Source organism: Ruditapes philippinarum, unplaced genomic scaffold (genome assembly GCF_026571515.1).
Source record: "Ruditapes philippinarum isolate M1 unplaced genomic scaffold, ASM2657151v2 ctg9018_1_1_1_1, whole genome shotgun sequence".
NCBI lineage: Eukaryota > Metazoa > Mollusca > Bivalvia > Venerida > Veneridae > Ruditapes > Ruditapes philippinarum.
In genome coordinates, this window is record NW_026852795.1 from 14,264 (window position 1) to 37,050 (window position 22,787).

General features: G+C 33.7%; 1 protein-coding gene across 1 annotated transcript; it reads left to right on the forward strand.

Annotated features, from left to right (window-relative positions):
* The first annotated feature begins 7,050 nt into the window (after positions 1-7,050).
* On the forward strand, positions 7,051-21,035 carry LOC132724394 (uncharacterized). The gene is made up of 5 exons (XM_060709252.1): positions 7,051-7,634; positions 12,645-12,803; positions 14,304-14,741; positions 15,323-15,404; positions 16,008-21,035. Exons 1-5 carry the CDS (start codon positions 7,095-7,097, stop codon positions 18,116-18,118), a joined length of 3,330 nt encoding a protein of 1,109 aa, XP_060565235.1. The 5' UTR covers positions 7,051-7,094; the 3' UTR covers positions 18,119-21,035.
* The last annotated feature ends 1,752 nt before the right edge of the window (positions 21,036-22,787 follow it).

The following is a 22,787-nucleotide window of genomic DNA, read 5'->3' on the forward strand; positions in this document are numbered from 1 at the left end:
GAACACACGCCAGAGAGGTAGTCATCGACTCTAACTCCTCGACCACGGAGACGGTACAATACAAAAACTGCTTTAGAACTTTATGTACATGATATTTCTCTTCAAAACTAAAAAAGTATATATGTACATATATAGTCAATTATTTATACAGAACATTTCAGATTTTAAATTATTTATTCTGCATTAAAGCTTTCTCATGAATAAAGCAAATCTTGATTCAATTCTGCTATGAACTCTGAATACGATTAAAAGTTCAAATAGACAAAATATAAATCATTTTTGCCAATAACCAAGAGTATGATTAGGAAAAAATTTGCTGTCAATTCTAGTCATAACCAAATATTAGTAAGCAAAATGTATTGTATGATTTAAAGATTGCATATGTAAACATTTCTTTTTCATATTTTGCAGATGTACATAACAGGTCTCCAATTATACTTTTAACTGTACAGAACATTTCAAATTGTAAATTATTTATTTTTGTCAAAGCTGTATCATGAACAAAGTCAATCTTGACTTCATCTTACTATGAATCCTGATATCAAGAGTACCCACCTTTAATTATTTAAGAGATAATATCTATCACTAACATTTTACCTAAATCTAGAACATGATATTTATATAACATGTAAGTACATAAAAATATGCAAAAAAATGTCCTCTTAAATGTTAGTTGAAACATTTTGATTAGCAAGAAACAGTTGCAAAGAAAGTAATATTGACATACCTGATGCCAATCATTTGAGTATCATGCTAGCTGCTCAAGTTTCCATTCCACCATGCATGTAGTTAGAATAATAAATCCCAAAGTTTAAACACGTGATTTTTAACTTTTCACAATACGTTCTTTTAGCTCGACTTTTTTTTTTTGAAAAAAGTAGAGGTATTGCTATAGTCGCGGCGGCGTTGCCGTTGCCGTCCGCAAACTTGTTCCTGGATCATAACTTTTTTATTTCTTGGTGTATTGTCTTCATACTTGGCCACAACAACCCTAAGGACCTTTCAGTAGACCACACTAACCTTGACCTTCATCCATAAATGACCTTGACCTTTAAAGGTTACAAGTCCAAATTTTGCTTGTTCATGCTGTTATTGGCTGTAACTTTGTTATTTTTGAATGTATTGTCTTCAAACTTGAACTTAATAATCTTCAAGGATATCCCTTGAAAATAACAAGACAGACCTTGACCTTCACTCATAAATGACCTTGAGTTTGAAGGTCAAATTTTTGAAATTTTCATTTTTTGGCTATTATTGGCTGTAATTTTGTTATTTTTGAATGGATTGTCTTCAAACTTGAACATAATAATCTTCAAGGATAACCCTTAAAAATAACCAGACAGACCTTGACCTTCACTCATTAATGACCTTGACTTTGAAGTTCAAGGTATTGAACTTTTCATTGTTTTGGCTGTAACTGGCTGTAACTTTGCTATTATTGAACGGATCAACTTCATATTATAACAGAACATACTTAAGGACAAGACCTTGTTGTTTATCAAACACTTGGGCTCTTGACACCACCACATGACTTCACCACGTGACTTCGCCACGTGACACCACCACGTGACTCTACCACGTGATTCCACCACGTGACTCCACCAAGTGACTCTACCATGTGACTTCACCACGTGACTCCACCACGTGACTTCTCCACCACGTGACTTCTCCACGTGTCACCACCAAGTGACTTCTCCACCACGTGACTTCTCAACGTGACACCACCCCGTGACTCGACCATGTGTCAACCACGTGACGCCACCACGTGACTCCACCACATGTATCTATTTATAGAATTTTCTATTTATAGAATTGCGTGTTTCTATTTATAGAATTGCGTGTTTCTATTTATAGAATTTTCTATTTATAGCATTGCATGTTTCTATTTAAAATATATAGACAAAACTAATGTGACAAGACAGACCGATTAATTTTATAAAAAGGAAACGTTAAGATTTTGTTCAAACATTTCTTTGTTTGCATTTAGAGAAAGTAAAAAGTCGAGCGTTGCCCCGCCCGGCGGTGGTTCTTGTTTTGTTTTGTTTTTTTCACAAAACAAAATAGACTATGTCATAAAATGATCTAACTCATTCCAACTTAATTGTGTAATTTATCCAGCGTCTATAATATTATTTTCAATTCTAAATGCACCAAATTGTACTACCACAAGTGTCATTCAGTACACGCATTGGCAAGTAAAGCCAATTCAACACCCCTGTCAAAAACTTGTGTCTATTTCCACTTAATCTTGATACTTTATATAGACTCATTTAGAGATGACATTAAGCTAATACTTGAACATTACCCAATTTATAGATGTTTTCATCTCCTTTTCATTATTAAATTTTTAAACATATATGTACCTTATAAGGATTCGAGTATGTCCGATTATACATTGCTAATTAACAACTAAAAATACCAGAGCGTCTGTTGGTGAATATCTTACCCTTAAATAAACCGAATGCCAACGATCATCGGAACTCTTTTCATCTCAACTATATTTCTTTTATAATTATGTTAAACATGTACGTATTTCTTCTTTTCTTTCCGTTATCCTTCTTTAAATTTTGTTAATCACATTTTTTCTTCTATTTCTCTGGTCTGGGTCATGTCTATGTCTACTCACTCATACACCACTTGCATCCTGGCATAACTTAACTATGCTTATATGTAAAGGACTCACTCACTGTGTCTCGTCGTTTTGATCTCGAATTAAATGGTATTGAAACAATCTGGCTTGAGGTTTGAATCAAGAGGAAACCTCTGCTGGTTGGTGTGTTTTATCGAGCTCCTAACTCCCTTAATTGCTGTCATCAATCCGGGACTCTATTGGTCTTGCTGTTGATACCGGTATAAAATACTTTAATCTTGACTACCTCAAGCAACAGTCAAAAGAAAAAAATGACAACCTCTCCATTCAATTTGGTCTCAATCTAATCATACATGAACCTACCCATTACACAGAAAATTCTAAATCACTGATTGACCTCTTCCTTGTCTCATCCTCTGACCTCGTTACTGCTAGTGCAGTTGGAGAGCCTTTCCTCGATCAAGATACCAGATATCACTGCCCAATATTCTGTTGTCTACGATATGAAAAGGAGCTGCCGCACACTTTTAAGCGTAGGGTCTGGAAATATTCATCTGGTGACTACAATCTCCTTCGCAACATGGTTTATAGATTTAATTTGACTGAATGCTTTGATTTCAATATCGACAAATGTGCCTCAAATATAACAGAAACACGTACTATTCTCTATGTGTGACACATGCATTCCGAACAAAATAGTTACAATCAGAACATCACAGCCAGCATGGTTTCATAACCATATCAGAAAATCAATAAGGCATAGAAAAATTGCATACGACCGAGCAAAGCGAACAAATTCAATCGAACATTGGTCAATATATAAACAACAACGTAATAAAACTATCCAACTTATCCGCCGCCAAGCAAAGCAGACTCATCTCGATAAAATCGCAGACTCCTTAGAAAACACTTGTAAATTAGACAAAAATTCCTGGCAAACTAAAAACAGTTCATTAGGCCGAATAACACGAATACAGGTATTCCTACACTCAAAGACGCATCACATATACATGTATATGAAACCAACACGAAAAAAGCCAATGCACGTAATAACTTTTTTCAAGCACAAACCAAACTCAGTGACGATAATAAACAGTTACCTAATACATTTCAAAACGCCAACTCGCCACAATTAAGCACCATCGACATAACGCCGTCTGAAGTTACTGATGCTCTCCGTCTTCTAAAAATAGGTAAAGCTACAGGTCCAGATGCTTTAAATAACATTGTCCTTCGTGAAGCAGCTGTTGAACTGTCAGTCCCACTAAGCACCCTTTTCAATTTCTCCCTGAGTAAAGGCAAACTCCCCACACAATGGAAACTTGCACATGTTTGTCCAGTGTACAAAACAAATGACCCTCAAGATGTGTGTAATTAAAGACCTATCTCTCTCCTCAGTGCTCTCAGCAAAGCTCTTGAACGCATCATACATCAGCATATCTTCAACTTTTACAAGGATCTAAACTTTTTCTGTCCTTTCCAATCAGGTTTTATTCTTAAAGACTCAACTGTTAATCAACTTACGTCTATAAATCACTCTTTCTGTGAAGCTATAGATGAAGGCAAGGAAGTACGAGCTGTATTCTGCGACATATCCAAAGCCTTTGACAGTCTGAGTCTGGCATCGTGGTCCGAGTAAGTGGTATTTCAGGTAAATTATTGGCATGGTTCCAGGACTATCTATCGGGTAGAAAACAGTCTGTTGTTCTGTCTGGTGTATATTCTGATACAGTCGAAATTTCTGCGGGAGTTCCCCAAGGATCCATACTCTGGCCTCTCCTGTTTCTAGTCTATATCAATGACATAGTTTCTGATATATCATCTCCAATCCGTCTATTTCCTGATGACACTACACTTTATATTATTTTTGATAACCCTCTCGATGCCGCTGATGAACTAAATACAAATTTGCGTAAAATCTCCATTTGGGCTGATCAGTGGCTGGTAACTTTTAATCCGTCAAAAACAGAATCCTTGATTATTTCACGAAAGAGAACTAAACCCGCACACCCCTCAATTTTTTTCAACAACACACAAATAATGAATATTACAAACCACAAACATCTTGGTATTACTTTTTCTAATGATGGCACATGGAGTGCCCATATAATGGATATCAAACCCAAAGCTTGGCAAAGATAATTCAAATTACTCTTGATCGAAAATCACTTGAAATTGTTTATATGTCCTTCATTCGCCCGATTCTTGAATGCGCGGATGTAGTGTGGGACAATATCACTGTAGCAAAGGCTGAGGAACTGGAGAGTATACAAATAGAGGCAGCAAGAATTATCACAGGAGCAACACAATTGGTTTCATTCGCAAAACTCTACAAAGAATCTTCTCTTGAACCTCTAAGAGATCGAAGACTGAAACATAAACTTATTCTTCTATATAAAATGATACATTTAAACACCCCCTTTTCCATCGGACCTCATCCCACCTGTTGTTGGAAACACTACCTCTTGCAGGCTTCGGAACTCGGATCATTTGAGAAACATACATTGCAATACACAGCTTTTTCTAAATCTTTCTTACCGTCAACTATCATTTCTTGGAACTCTCTTCCGTCTGACATACAAAATGCCACGTCTGTATCGGCCTTTAAACAAGCTCTGAATAAGAGCACATCAAAAACACCCTCCTTCTACTATATAGGTAATAGGAAGTTAGCTATTCAACACGCACGTCTTCGCATGCATTGTAGCTCACTAAAAGAACATCTTTACTCAAAAAACATTATAGACTCAGCAGCGTGTGCTTGTGGCGGAGTTGAGGATACAGATCACTTTCTCTTACACTGTCCGATTTAAACAAACCAAAGAGCGGATCTTCTCAGTAATATTTCACCAATCCACTCAGTTAATTTGGATATCCTTCTTTTTGGCAATGAATCCTTGGACAATGACACTAACTCATTTATTTTCACACAGGTACAAAATTACATTTCTCACACAGGTCGTTTCAAGTGATAAAAATCCCACTCAGACATGACTTGACCCTTGACCCTTTCATAAACTATTCTTTCTTTCTTTCATAAGTTCTTTGTTAAATATTAATTTCTGACACTTTTAAGTTTCAATTACACTCTACCAACTCACAATTTATTTTTTATTTATATATCTTTTTTCTCTGTAGTTTTCTCTAAAATATTATTACATATTGATTATTACACCATCATGGCAGCTTAGCACGATAGTCAGAAGCGAGGCTTAGCATAAGCTTTTAGCATTCTCCTCTATTCTGATAGATTACATAAGTACACTCTCTGTAATTATTCATGTGTACTTTGTATGATATACATGTATTATGAAATCAATTTATTGAAAATAAATATTGTTTAAACCAACTTTATTAAATGCCGTTTTATTGTTGAAATATAATTTCTGCAACATTAAAATTTTTGGCCGTCAGGTCGCCAACTTCACAAAAATGATAGAATAAAAAATCTCTGAAAGTGATTTTGTTTCTCTTTTTATATACTTTTAAATATCAAAAATAGTCTTAAGAACTTCATTATGTCCCGTTTTTATCATATTTATAACATTTCTACAACTGTAAAATTTCCGGCTGTTAAGATAAAAAAATTCTCAAAGTGTTTTTTTCTTTTTATATATCCTTTACATAACTTATAACTTAAAATAACAAGGATTGGCCTAAGAATATCATTAACTGCCGTTTTTATTGTTTTTATAACATTACAACAGTCAACTTCACACCATCAGGCGGCCAACTTCATGCCGCAAGGCCGCTGGACCGCCAGGCCGCCAACTTCACGCCGCCATGCCGCTGGGGCGCCATACCGCCAACTTCAGGCCGCTGGACCGCCAGGCCGCCAACTTCACGCCGCCATGCCGCTGGGGCGCCATACCACCAACTTCAGGCCGCTGGACCGCCAGGCCGCCAACTTCACGCCGCCATTCCGCCAACTTCAGGCCGCTGGACCGCTGGGCCGCCAACTTTTCACATCTATTAGATTCGATGATTTTATAGACAGGTGAAACAGTTCTTCAGCATAGAACAGATAGTTAGTTAGTTAGTTAGTTAGTTAGTTAGTTAGTTAGTTAGTTAGTTAGTTAGTTAGTTAGTTAGTTGACCACGTTTACAATTTATTACGACCAAAACTAAAACTCATTTGACTAACTACAATTGCATGAACATAAGTAATGAGTTATTAAAACTGTAACACGTAATGGTTAGTTAGTTAGTTAGTTAGTTAGTTAGTTAGTTAGTTAGTTAGTTAGTTAGTTGATCACGTTTACAATTTAATACGACCAAAACTAAAACTCATTTGACTAACTACAATTGCATGAACATAAGTAATGAGTTATTAAAACTGTAACACGTAATGGTATTAAACTTACACGTGAAAAAATAAATGTCCCTCCAATACTTCCATAGTACGGTTTAGCAGGGTTTACACTACAGTATTTAGCATATATTTACATCCAGATGTACAGCGTCGTTGGTCTGGATTTATAAAGTTAAACATTTTTCTTTTAAAATGACTCTCGAAGAGCAGACGAAAAATCAAAATTATAAGCTATGGATTAGAGGTTGTTTGGGATTTAAGAATTTAAGAGAGGGACTTGTTGAGACAGTGGATACTATCGTAAAAAATCAACACGAGGATTTTGTAAAAAATCTTACCAGCACAGAATGTGATAAATGCTCTTTGAAAACGCTTTTACCGAACCATGTGAAGGTTAACAATAAATGTCCAAAAGGAAGAACAAAATGTTTTTGCATAGTGCATTCTAAAAATCGGATGCCATGTCCGAATTCATTTTGTGGGAGTGTATACGACAGTATAGTCGCTGACCACTTGTTTTCTGAACCAACTTGGTCAAACACGGATCTGGCAAAATGGGGACACAGCTATTTTGAAATAGCGAAATGCTACATTGGTTCGTCCGGATATAAGGATAAACATACTATAGAGGAAGTAGACTGTAGTGCACTTTTAAACATTATCATCAATAACAGGGCATTTGAACGTTTATTATGGAAAGCAGCTCAAGATCCGTCAGCACATTTTATTCAGGTAATATTTTTATTGTACGGACAAATTGTTTACCTGTAAACACTGCTACTCAACATTGAGAACCATCTGCGGAATAAATAGCGATAATCTAACAACAAAAGAAAAAATATAAATAAAAAACAACAACAAAAAAACACTAAAAAAAAAACGAAGTGCAATTTGAGACCGCAATTCTACGGTGTTCCGTTAGGGCCAGCACGTTTTCTCTGAGAAAAGAAAGCGCGAAACGTGACAGTACGGTGGTGACCTTACGACAGTATGACGGTGACAATACGTCAGTACGATGGTGAAACACGGCAGTACGATGGTGACAGGCCATCGAATTGTCGTATTGTCACCATTATACTGTCGTACACAGTAGTTATTTCAAAACTTATTTTAGCTGGTTTGAAAAAATAAAGGGTTAACTTGGTTAGGATGGGGGTCACAAGTACAAATATACACCTCATGCATGTGTCTTTGTTCCTAATCATTTTAGATAAGGAACAATATTCATTTGGAAAATTATGTACATATACCAGTTTGAATCGGTTTTTAGCTCGACTATACGAAGTATATGGATAGCTGTCCTACTTGCCCCGGCGTCGGCGTCCGCGTCCAGATTTCAGATTTAAAGTGACATTATGCTCATATTTTCATAGTCAAGTTAAGCTGAATTGACGTTATATTTCAAACGATTGACTGTTAAAATGGTGTTTAACCAACAGGTGATATTTGAAAATGTTTAGGATAAAATTATAAATCTGCTTTTAATATAAAAAGACTGCCCCACTCATTTTATAAAATGAACGGTACACTTAAATTCTAATGGATATTTACAGAAAATTTCTTAGGAGCCGTGCGTTATTAATTGTTTTTGCGAATTTAATTAGTAAATCAAAAGAAATTATTGCAAAATGAAAACTTATTTATATATTCACATGTTCACGCACTATTTACCCTTGAATGGGCATAATGTCACTAATGTCAATATTTTTCACTATCCTATTTTCATTTCTTAAGGGAACAAATTTAAACATCAAATATATGTTTCTTATTATCAACCTCATCTTATGTGACAAGGTTCATAACTCTAGCACCAATATTTTCAGAATTATCTCCCTTTGACCTTAGAATTTTCCTTAGAAAAACTATTTTTACAGTTTCTTCTTTATCTCTTCAGGGATCAACTTCATATTTCAATTGTATGTTCCTTATTATCAACCACATCTAATGTGACAAGGTTCATAACTTTAGCACAATATTTTTAGATTTATCTCCCCTTGAACTTAGATTTTTACTTAAAAAAATGTTTTTTACTGTTAGTTCTTTATTTCTTAACGTATCAACTTCAACTATCAACTTAAAATATATGTTCCTTATAATCAACCACATCTTATGTGATAAGGTTAATAACCCTAGCACCAATATTGCAAGAATTATCTCCCCATTAACTAGATTTTTTTACTTGACAAATGTTATTTTTTGCTATAACTAAAGATAACTTCTTTACTTTTAAAGGTATCTACCTCAAACTTCAAATACTTATTCCTTATCATCAATTACATCTTATGTGACAAGGTTCATAACTCTTGAAGCAATATTTTCAGAATTATCTCTCTTTGAACTTAGAATTTTCCTTAAAAATACTATTTTTACTGTTTCTTATTTATCTCTTCAGGGATCAACTACATACTTCAAATATATGTTCCTTATCATCAACCTCATCTTATGTGACAAGGTTCATAACTCTACCACCAATATTTTCAGATTTATCTCCCCTTGAACATATAAATTTCTTTAAAAATACTATTTTACTGTTTCTTCTTTATCTCTTCAGGGATCAACTTCATACTTCTAATATATGTTCCTCATTATCAACCACATCTAATGTGACAGGGTTCATAACTCTAGCACAATATTTTTTTAAAGACATATCTCCATTTGAACTTAGAAGTTTCCTTATGAAATAATATTTTTACTGTTACTTCTTTATTTTTCAAGGGATCAACTTCATACTTCAAATATATGTACCTTATAATCAACCACATCTTATGTGGCAAGGTTAATAACTTTAGCACCAATATTGCAAGAATTATCTCCCCATAAACTAGATTTTTTTTACTTGACAAATGTTATTTTTTTACTATTACTTCTTTACTTTTTAAGGTATCTACCTCAAATTCCTTATCATCAATTACATCTTATGTGACAAGGTTCATAACTCTTTAAGCAATATTTTCAGATTTATCTCTCTATGATCTTAGTATTTTCTTTAAGAAATATTATAACTTCTTTACCTTTTAAGGTATCTACTTCAAACTTTAAATATATATTTCTTATCATTACTCACATGTTGTGTAAAAGGGTTCATAACTCTAGCATTACTATTTTCAGAATTATTCCCCCTTGAACTTAGAATTTATGTTAACAAATGTTAATTTTTTACTATAACTTAATACATATAAAATATACATTATTGATTTTTCTTTCATAGTTTTGTCTTTCTTACTACGTCCAGTATATTTTAGTCGCCTTCTGTGACAGCTCTTGTTGTTGATCTCTATCACTTCGGGTTTTTGTACATATATATTTATTTTTTAGATTTAAATTTCATTTTGTTTAAATCAATCTGTTAAATATTTTAATTTGTTGATGTTCTTTATTTTTGTATTAATATGTAAAAATGTGTAATATTTACATCTGCTTTTCATGTAGCTGACTTTCTTTTAGGACATTGTGCCAATTTTCTTTATAAAAAACAAAAAAGGATAAGGGCCTATGATTTAAGTAGTTGTCGGCGTTTTACTTTTACAAAAAGGCAACAATAATGTGTTCTGGAATTCTATGCAATTGTGTATTGTAACCAAGAATTAAATGAAAATGATAATCAAATAAAAGCAAGATTTTTCAGATTTAAGTTACCTACCAATGACATGAACATACAATAAGCAAAAACAGATCAGATTAAAAAAAACGAAATTCGTGACCTTGAAATGATTTTTTGTTTCATATTCTACGTTCATGCACTGTTTATTACCTATTATTACTGTTCTTGACCTAGTATTAAGAAATTTAGAAATGAAATGACATCTAGCCGAAAAAAGTATTATAAATAAACTGACAAAATATTTATACCTAGGTACATGTAAACTAGATACGTAAAATTTGACTGTTTAAATACATATTACTATTTCTTAACACTTTTCTCAAATAATAACAATAATTCTTTTGTATGTTTTGTCTGGGTTAATCTCATTGTTCCCAAATGTTATTTTTATTTTGTTTGTTTGTTTGTTTTTTTTTTTTTTTTTTTTTTTTTTTTTGGGGGGGGGGGGTTGTCATTATTGCATGCACATTCTATCATATGTATAGCAATGAACATGTTGTATGTTTATGCTGAATAAACTCTTGAAACTTGAAACTTGTTTAGATAAATTCTATGAAACAGTTTTTATTCAGTCTTTTAAACAAACCGTATTTGTAATTGATATTTTCAACGCTACACTGATTTTACAAATGGGTATCTTGTGTAATCTGTAATATCCTGCACAAAGATATTGCATCAAATTTCATGCATTTTGTAACAAACTATGATACAATTATAATTGTATCATAGTTTGTGGACCTTTCTTTTGAAAATGTGTCTAGTTTACCGTCTAGTTTTAATTTTATTGCTATTTAAAAATAACAGGTACCATATTTGTCATTAAATTTAGCATTATTCAGCCAATAAATACCATCTTTAATTAAATAATTATAATCACACACTTTTTTCTTCCCACAAGGGATATGAGTGATACATGAATAATGTTAAAAGAAAAATGAAAAGAAAAAAATTGACCCTTCTGGGGCTTGAACCCACGGTCCTGTGTTTCAATTAATTTAACAGTAGTTCTAGCCTATTTGAATACTCTTCAATGCGGAGGCAATGCATTAGGTTGGTCATACCTTAACGTTCATTCTAACGTTTGTTTGGTGAATGGTTGCAGCATATATATTATTTAAAGCTCTAGCAAGATGTGATTTTTCCTGATGAATCACAAAGTATGGATGATACAATGATAAGGGGTAATGGTGGCCTAATGGCTAAGATGTTTGCCTTTCAACCCCAGGATTGTGAGTTCGAGCCCAATTAGGGTCACGACTATGTTAGGGTGACTGGTTAGTTCGAGGGAGGGAGCGGACTCTATAGTGATTAGTATAAGTTGAAAGAACGTGTTTCGCAATCAAGCGTAAATAAATATGTTTAAACTAATAGCTTCTAAATTTATTAAGAGCCCTGGAATCATTTTGTTCAAGCAGAAAGAAATATATTTGACGCATTTTAGTGAAAGACGAAACGAAAATATTTACAGGGATATTGCTACGGAATGATATATACTGACCCCTTTATATATTTTATATGCCTGTTTAAAATAAGACGATACATGATTACAACAAAGTTCGTAATGTTTTTTTTTTTTAAATAATTAATATAGTTCATTTCTTTCGGTAAGTTTTATCTAAATGTATCAAGAGTTGAAGTATTTGAGCATACATTTGGCATATGCAGAAGTATATGGGACGTGCACCAACCATAGTTGACCATTAAGCAACAAGTTATTTCAGAAGTATGTCGCCGGACTCGACTGAAGAAAATTAAAAACTAATATCGTTCTTTATGAATTACGTTTTCGTCTATTTCGTCGTTAGCCGTGCTGAAAATATCAATCGAATCATGCACATATAATTGTTCAACCAAATAATCATGGCATTATTAAAAAAAATTGTCAAATGTACCAAAAAAGAAATGCCACTGTTAAACCTCGGAATTTGGAAATGGCAAATAAAGAGCAATCTAGATTCCTAGGCCTCAGACTACAGCCTATGTACCATCACATGTAATAGTTACCTTCCTTTTCCAAAGGAAATAAGAAAAACATACAACATGTTCACTATTAAGGCTAATGACCGACTCAAGGTCATTAGTTTACGAAGTATATGATTATCATGTTATGTAATTTTAGATACCGGTGTATGTAATTTTAGGCACGAGATGACAGAAATTACCTTTACCATTCACCAAACCTGGAGGTTTCCGATGACAAGCTTAAAAGCATGATTGATAATATGTTGAACCTGCTTACCCTACCCGGAATTATAGACACTGACGGAAAGGTGAAACAATCGAAGGAAAATATTCTTAAGGTAATTAAGGATAAATACGAAGACAAGTTGAAAGGAGTTCTTGAAATTTCAAAAATTCTAAAAACATAAAATATGAAAATCTTACATACATCAACTTGGGCAAATAAAACGGAAACAAATTGTAAAAGATAATGTTAAGAATTAAATTAAAACTTGATATTAAGTGCTACTTAATTTTAGCCCTATTTGACTTAAAATCGTTTCAACGTTTTTCACTAACACTTTAAAAAATATCTTAAAAATAGAAATGAGCAAAATGACCTGAAATTTACAAATAAGCTATTACATACAAAAAAAAAAACAACAAAAAGACACGCTTATGTAGACCACCAACGGGACTGGAGCAAAGTGGTTATTGATGCTAAGCGGTTTCATTAGTGGTTATTATTATCAAGGCTTATATATTTTATGACCACGGAGTAGTTTTGTATGAAAGTCTTCAAACAATATGTATTATAACCTCATGCCAAAAACAAAAAGAAAAACAAAACTCTGTGGAGTTCTTTAAAAAAATTAATCAACAACTATAGCATTGAAATTATATGCAAGTTAGAACTTTTTCAAATAAAATATTATGTATTTATACTTTACATTTAAAGCACGGAACAACTTAATTTCGATTTTTTGTTTGAATGGTCAACTGTTTTTAGCTTGTCTACGATCGCGAGTAGCAATATCTTAATTAGACGTTTCATACCAACAAATTATATTAAAAACACTCGAGTTGTAATCAATGATTTTTTTTTAAATAATTTGAATTTTCGGTACATTATTATGCATTAACCCTTTATCTCATTTAGACGTGTTTTGACGGCTTTTCGCTCCCCCCCCCTTTTTGAGGCCTCAAATTGTAAAGAAAATGCCCATTTTTAGGCCCCAAACGCTGTTTTTCGTTTTGAGAAATGTTGATAAAAATGATCACTTTTTCGGCACCGCCCCTATCTGTTTCGGGATTTTGAAGGGGTCGGCAGCCCCCCCCCCCTCATCGCAAAGAAAATTTTGGACATGTGACAGGCTAAAAAATGGCCTCAAGTCGATCGTAAGATAACGTGTAACCATTGCTGAAAAGCCTTTTACTCTATCTCAATCCATTGAAAAGTTGCAGCACTTTAAAATCAGTTTTGATGGAAACAAAAAAAAAAACAAAAAAAAAAAAAAAAACAATGCAAAATAGTGATTTTGGGCAATTTTGAGACGCCCCCCCCCCCGTTTCCATGTTAACAAGGAAATTTAAGATTGAGCATGCTGTTACAGAGTCTATAGACCAGTCAACATTTGTGCCAAGTTTCATCAGCAATTGAAGCATTTTTCATAGTTTCATAGCAGTTTGAACTTGTAACATATATGTACATTTACAAATATGACGTTTTCGGGTGATGTGTAAGTTGTTATATCACTTATCCCACATAACACTTAAGTCACAGACTTACACATGCCCTTCGTAATACGTACTTTTACGTACTTAACGCTCTTATTCAAATTATGTATCACTGTTTTCAGATAAGAAATGGCAGTGTAGATGTATCTCCAAGAGACGAAATAGATATTCAAAAGGAAATAATGAAAGAATTAAATTTAAGGAAACAGGAAGCTTTAGAAGAAATTCATAAAAGCAAACAAGAGTTACTAGATCAGCTGCCATGTCTAAAGGAACATTGTAAAGCAAAGGTAAATGATATTGTAGATAAACAAAATGCAACAGAGGCAGACATAGCACAAATAAGAGCTGAATTCAAGAAACATTGCGAAATGGTAGACAGTAACTGCAAGGACTTGGATTGTAAACAGAAGGAATCAGTATCATCACTCGCAAACCTGCTTGCTTATGTGAAAACTCTAGACACTCGATTTGGAGGATATGAAGCTAACCAAACAGCCATAGAGAATAAAATATCAGAAGTCAACCAAACCATTGACACTCATTTGATTGTCAAATTAGTAAGACTTATTTTTCTTACGGTTTTCGGGATCATTATTAAAGAAAAATAGTTTCATGTCCGTGGGGACATTTTGAATGAATTGAAGTTTCAATCGTATGTAAACTCGGCAAATATTGTCATAAAATACGATCCAATCAATGAAGCGTATCATACATGCACTGTGTTAAGATTTAAAACACTCAAATCATTTTCAATTTCTGATTTAGTAGGATTAAGTTAATTCGCACGGTTGTGCTGAAACAAACAGATTTAATGGAACTAATGCTAACTTCTGGATACTAAACATATACTTGGAAAAAAATTTCCGTCGACAATGTCTTCTAAACTGTCATTAATCTCTGTATTACTTTCCTTTTTCATTCATGAATTTATGCAAGAGTGCAAAAAGTGCACAGGCAAAGAAACGGGGAATTAATATCACACTTTCGATTTGGATCCGAATCCACAATTATGATTTGTGTTTCATATCGTTTTTTGTCAAGTAACTTTCGGCTTTTCAGATAAATGGGATATAATTACGAAACCCGAAAGTCCTTACGATCCATTGATACATTTATACGTTTTACGTTATTTTCACAGGATAAAGAGAATGAGAGGTCAATGTTTGAGCATGCATCAGCAAAACTTCGAAAAAGATACGAGTACACGCACAATAAAGAAGGTAACATAATTATGTTGACTGTCTGATCCAATTGACTTACTTTGAAAAAAGTGATCCAGTAACTAAAGATTAGTTTGGGAAAAAATGATTCAATTGACTAAAGATTACTATGAATGATGATTTCAAAGCGCAAAGTTTTTTAACGTCTTTTTTTAATGTTTTCAGAAATAGGTAGCTAATGCTTCATTAAAAAGATATTATTTAAGAAAAATAACTGTAACTGTATTTAAAAGTTTAATACAGCTATGTTATACAGTATAAATACCTATTTTTTGTAAAGTAGGAATACTTTTATTTTGAATCAATTATTGCAAATGGGCTTTTGTAGTGAACACATGTCTTTCATTTGACATGCCGACTTTCAAATTTACCAGACGCTACTGCCTAATGGCAAAATTTAATAGTATAGAAAAAAAACAACAAAAAACACTTCTTCTGTTCATCCTATTTATTGTTGTAGATGTGCAGTGGCGTAGCTTTTTCACAAATGCATTTTTTTTGCTTTGTTTTGTTCCGGTTTTTTTTAAATAAATCTTAGTTTGACATACTTAAATGTATAAATAAGTATTAGTTGTCAGTAACTTTTATTTATTTATGTTTTAGGGCTGCAGAAAAAACTTTGCGACTATTACAAGAGGTGCTTATCAACGATACCAGTGTCTCCGGTTTTAGAGGCTATTTCTGGGACGGTTGATGAGGTTTTTGTTGAGTTTTCAATTGGCACAAATTTGTCGTGGAAAGAAAAAGTTAACGAATATGAACAAGTCAATCTCTATAGAGAGATATTGTTTAAAAACGATAAGTTATGTAAAAGTGTGTATCTACTCGGTGAAGCTGGAATGGGTAAAACAACTTGGTGCAAAAAATTCTTAAATACCTGGGTAAATGCTTGTTACAAAAATCGTGGTAGCTGTAGGTCGCCGTTAGACTCAAGCGCTAAGGAAACAGATATTGATGAGGGCGGTGATGACATACGTTGTTTACAACAGTTTGATATTTTATTCTATGTTGCTTTAAGGCGAGAATCTAAACAGACTTTGATCACTGAAATGATTAAACGTCACCCTGTAGTCAGTGAGTTTTCGTTGCAAACAGTTGTTGATGATGTCCTCAAGTATGAGCCAGAATCATGCATAATTTTACTTGACGGCTTGGACGAATGGGAACCAAGTGAAGACGTTGACATTCCAAGTCGAGAAGGTTTGCGCGGATGTACTGTTGTGACTACAAGTAGAAAGTACAGACTTGTTGGAATAGACGAGGAGGACAATGCATTCTGTCCCGATAGGATTGTTGAAATGACTGGCGTCCGAAATAAAGAACAGCTAATAAAGAATGTGATACGGCAACTGAATAATGTTATGAAAAAAGGCAATATGGAAGGAGATTACAAACAGTTTATTAGAGAGGCAAAAGAAATGAAAGACAGGGATATTCCATATCAGCAAAGACTTCCAGGGTACATGGACATTCCTTTACTTTTAATCATAAGCATTTGCGTATGGTTTGATAAGGGTAAAATTGAAGATACACTATATAAAAACATGTGTGGAATTGTAGAATTTATGATAAGATATGGCGAAGGCTTTACGCAAGGGGTATATAGGAAAAAGAATAAATGCTCCGGTAAATTGGAAGGTATTGAAAATTTAAATGAACTGAAAAAAGAATGGACAAAACAAGTCGAAACGTTACCACCTAATATTAAGAACAATGATGTAATTGTACCTTATAGCGGATTGATATTTAAGTTGTCAAAGTTTGCGTTTGATACCCTTTTCAATGCCGAACACAGAAGACAACTCACATTTTCACAACCAGAGTTACTAAAGTTATTCAGTATTGATGAGCTTCATGTAATAATGAAGCTTGGACTTTTATCACAAAGTGAGGTCACAGAGTCGTCCCTTTGTCCAAAGACAAGTCTTTCTTTTATACACAATGCATTTCACTTATTCTTTGCAGGCATATTCTTAGCTAGCTCTCTAAAATTGTGTTCACTGATAAACAGAAATTCACAAGTTGTCAAAATATTAGCAGATTACTTCAAGGATCCAGTTGGAACAAATCTTTTCAGCATAGATGGCACAGTTCTTTTTGCATACAATATAAATCCTGTTGAAGGTAGTAAATTGTCAGAAATTCTATTCAAGGAATTATCTGCAAGTGAATACAATTCATATTCCGATTATTTCAACCAGTTCTTTTTGCGAAGTGTGCAAGTAGTGCACGAACATGATGAAGACTATCCATCTCAGGAATTTCCTGTTTATACGGAAATGATCTCTGTTCCGAAAAATCTGGTAAAGGGAAAAATGAAATATTTGAGTATACTTTTAAAGACAAATATAAAACATCTTAGATTTGTTGAAATGCCCGGTGAAGCAGCACCCGAGATTCTTGAAAATTTTAAAGATATGTTTCCTGCAGAGGCGTTAACGCTTTCTATTTATGACGTCAGTCAAAACACTCAATGTTCATCTGTTATAAAATCGTTACAATGTTTTCCAGGGCTAAAAAATTTAGAACTTCGTGGCATTTCGAGAGATTCCTCGCAACGGGAACAATATGTTTGTTTTGACCTCACGAACACTGTTCTCAAGAAACTAAAATTGAAAGGATTTTCAAATATAAAGATACTGGTTAGAAATCATACTGAAGTTTCATGTGATGACGATACTAAATATGAAATTGAAATTCAGAATGTTAAATAAACTTCTTTATGATAAGAATGTATTATGCATAGCTTTGGCAAATGTCAAGATCTGCAGGAAATTACTGGAAATTACGGAAATGAATTCACTTTGTGTCAAAGTCGTTCGTAATAACCAACAATTTCTGTAAACAATATCTTATAAGAGACATGGTGGATTTGACCAAAATTCACAGGACAGGCATGATACTCAGGAGGTCATACAAAAGTTTCAGGCTGATGCATAATAAAATCACAACAGCGACAGCTAAAAATGATTTTATTATGTCCAATGCTTATAAAGAAAACATAAAATGCGCATACTTTTGACATATGATGCTGATGGATAAATTAGGATGAACTAGTACTATTTCATCAAGCTTCTGACATTTCATGTACAATTTACACTAAAATTTTCAGTTGCTTGACCCGAAACCTGTAAAATATTGTTTTACCCAACTTAAAAAGTTTCTAGTCTTCAATAAAAGACAATAAAAGATACATATTTATAAATCTTTGTTGTTTAAATTTAATTAACATGCTTGTTCCTCATTATGATGTTCTTGTAATGAAGAAGAAAGAAAAAATAGTTTCAACACAGGAACCAATGACTTTTTTTTTTTAAATTTGGAAAAAGGGTGATCCCTCAGAATCAGTTAAACAACAATATTGTATGAAAATTGCAGATTTGATTTGATTTGATTGAGTTTGTTCATGACAGATAACGTCTCTCGAAGAAATCTTTCTTAAAGCACCATGTCAATAAAAACCACCCTCTTACATGTTACCGTTAATAAGTTTCATCAAGTGTGAAAACATGTTTGTAGATACAAAAATGTATCATACAACAATCCTCGTTAAAAGCTAAAATATTGTTTACTGAACACACATGGGGTCAATTACTTTGCAATGGAACTGATTTAAAAAAAATTGTTATTTCCTGAGGTTAAATCGCAAATACTCATTTTTTGTCATGTAATTGGTTAAATTGCAAATATTTTCAGAATATGATTTGACTTAACTACAAATTACATTTCAAAAATTTTTAATAAGTAGGTACCTCATAATGCGGCAAAAACATTAACGAGCAATGTTTGAATTTTGCTCTAAAATTTCCATCTTCTGGTATTATATCATTTGGCACTTCAAAATGTTTATGCATTGTACTATCCATTACAACCAAGCAACCAATCGAAACATCTTCATAACTTTATCCGAAGAGCCGAAATGTAACCGTTTAAATCTGCTCAGCCAGTATAATTCTGTTAACATAACAGTATTGAACATGTAATAATAAACTCCAAGCAGTAAATGGAAGCTGGAATATAACTGAACTTAGCCTAGGAAAGTGCACACTTTGTAACTGTATTGGTAGCATTGGTGATGAGAATTTCATTATCTCTTAGAATGTAAAGAGTTCACTAAGAAAAAGCATATAGATTTAAAATCTGTAATTTATACAGATGCGAAACATAAAGATAAGTACAAGCAGTTTTGTGAAATTACAATAAAAGTTGTTAATAGATAATGATGCAATCTGATTTACGTCTAAAATTAATACCATGATGTGCTATAAAGACCTGTCGCATATATAAAAATATACTATGCTCATCCTGGAGTAAAATATTCTTAATAGTAGAAATTAATTGAAATCTATGACATTCTGCCTAATATGTCTGATTTGAATTAAAGAATGTACAAACTGTATGCATTCCCTATGGTGGCTGATTTGTGCCATTCGTGTTTTCGCCCCACGACCCCGCCAAGCGAAATGTTAAATAAATAAAACTTCGCCGCGCGCCCTCGCTAATAAGTGTGTTTTCGTCCCGCGACCCCGCGAAGCGAAAAGTCGATAATTAACATGTTAAATGGCGGGAGCGCGCACCGAAAACACGCTAATTAGCGAGGACGCCCCCGACGTTTAAATTCTTAAATCTTGCCCCGCGCCCCGCGCGGCGAAGTTTTATTTATTAAACTTCGCCCCGCGCCCTCGCTAATAAGCGTGTTTTCGCTGCGCGCCCCCGCCATTTTAACTTGTAAATAAAACTTCGCACCGCGGGAGCGCGGTGCGAGATTTAAGAAATAAAACGGCGGGGTCGCGCTTCGAAAACACGATAATTAGCGGGGGCGCGGAGCGAAGTTAAATAAATAAAACTTCGCAGCGCGCCCTCGCTAATTAGCTTGTTTTCGTCCCGGGACCCTGCGAAGCGAAAAGTCGATAATTAACATGTTAAAATGGCGGGGGCGCCGAGCGAAAACACACTAATTAGCGAGGGCTCCCCCGACGTTTAAATTCTTAAATCTTGCCCCGCGCCCCGGGAGGCGAAGTTTTATTTATTAACCTTCGCCCCGCGCCCTCGCTAATAAGAGTGTTTTCGCTGCGCGCCCCCGCCATTTTAACTTGTAAATTTACGACTTTTCGCTTTGCGGGGTCGCGGGGCGAAAACACGAATGGCACAAATCAGCCACCATAATTCCCTACTATCGGTCAAGTTAAGTTGGTCCTTTCTTAACAAAAGCCAATTTTTTAATGACACTAATTATTTATAATGAATATTATGCGTAGCGCCTTAAGCTTAAGATATCTACTTTGTGTGTAGACAGTTAAACATGTTTATTCTATATTTACAAAGAGACTGTGTGGTAATTTAAAAAAAAAGATACTAGTTAATCATAAGTAATGATTTAAAAAATTCAAATTCGAGCATTGTATATCTTTAACGTTTTTACAACAATTATTTAGTAAGGCAATTTTTAGATAATGTTAAATGGATTCATGATGGATCTCTATACCAAAAAATTGTATTGGTAACATTATTGTTATTTGATATACAAAATACAAAATGTCTCTCCTTCCATAGATTATTATGTAAAATATGTTACAGCTGACGTTGTTAAGTTATTCATAAATTGAGTATTGAAATAAACTTGTACTTCACTTCAGTGTTGTTATATTTTCCTCGTCCTCTGGGATCATTGATTCCAGCACTATTAAGTGTTGAGAATTGAGTACTGCTCAAGCCGGTGCTAGGGGGCGCAACGCAAGAGATGTTGCACTTATTCATTATCCCTCATGTACAGACTTAATCAAACAGAGTCTGTTTTTTTCATGTAGTTTTGTTGTGATTAATGCTTCCAAGGGATCACTTTGTTTCCAGATTTGTAAATTTGTAATAAAATAGTTGCTTTATGTGTGTTGAGATTAATGAATTATTGTCAACAATACTAGCACTTATAGGGGATGGGGTGGCTACTGACAGTTTAGTTGATACAAATGATGTAAGTGTAATTAAAATCAATTATATTATACATAATTTTAATTGTAAGTTATTACTGTTCGATATCATGTAATTTAGTTTTACTTAAACTGTAATTAATTGTAACTAATTACTTAGTTATATGTGATTTAGTTATATTGCACGGAAATGTAGTGCCGTAGGATTAAAATTTATTTTTGATCAATTGTCTTGTTGTTAAAACTTAATTTTGATAAGTTGTCATAGTTTCAGTGTCGACGAATTGAGACATTCAACCAAATATTATGTTCGACAAATTGTCGTTTTCGACGAAATTTCGTGCACCGGTGATAACCATGCACTTACAGTGTCTTTGGTGGTAGAATTAAATAGTTATTCTTTATATCAATTTTGTCAATTGTTGTACTCAGATGTTTGCTTTTACAAAAGATAAAGATTCTCATCATCACACAATCCTTTTATAATCAGTTTACAAGACAATATAAAAAGGTCTTTGTTGAAACAGTCCTTTATGTACCTATTATCGTCCGTGGCCGAGTGGTAAAGGTCATTGACTTCAATCCACTTGCCCCACACTTCTGTGCTAGTGTTGATCCGAATCCCGACTCGGACTTGTGATTATTTCATGTGAGGAAGCTATCAAAGCAGTTAGCTTAAGGAACGTCGGTGGTTCTCCTCAGGTGCCTTTTCGTGTCAGAAATAATACACAGAAAAGCACCTGAGGTCTTCTTCAACTAGAAAAGCTGGAAATTTGGAGGATGTAGGAATCCCTGAATATAGAGCATCTAGTCGTCGCATTGTCTGTTCTTCAGTCCGTTACACTCTTTGTCTGGAGAATAACTTAAAATATATTAGATGAATTTGGTTAAAACTCCACAGCGTTAAGGTCGGTGAGAGGAAGTCTAGTGGTCAAGACTCATAAGTCTATCTCAATTATTTTTAATTATCTCCGTTCAGCTCATTTTTTTTGCCCGGGTATGACTTCTAAAATATAGATATTTCCCTGAACTTCACACAGTTTAAAAAAGTTTGATTTGCATTTAAAAAAAAACAAGAACAAAAACAATAAAATAATAATAATAAATAAATAAACTTACAAACATACGTTGTAGTGTTTGTATCATTATCTCTCCAATAATAATTTATAATGTTTGCCAGGATTTTTTTAAAAGCTTTAAATAAAGACTGTTAATGTAAACTTTAAAATGTCATATTAGGCTTATCTTAAGTACTATTTCAAACTTTTTTTTTATTTCATTGAAGGAATGGCAGTGAAAAAATAACCTTAACATGTTACTTACATACAGTACTGGTGGAATAACTGCAAACACCATCAATGTCCTCAGCCGAGGCCATCCGTCATCATGTGTTTCGACCCCTAGCTCGGTACACTCTCAGGATGGGGGGTCCACAGTGGTGATCAATCACTGCGCA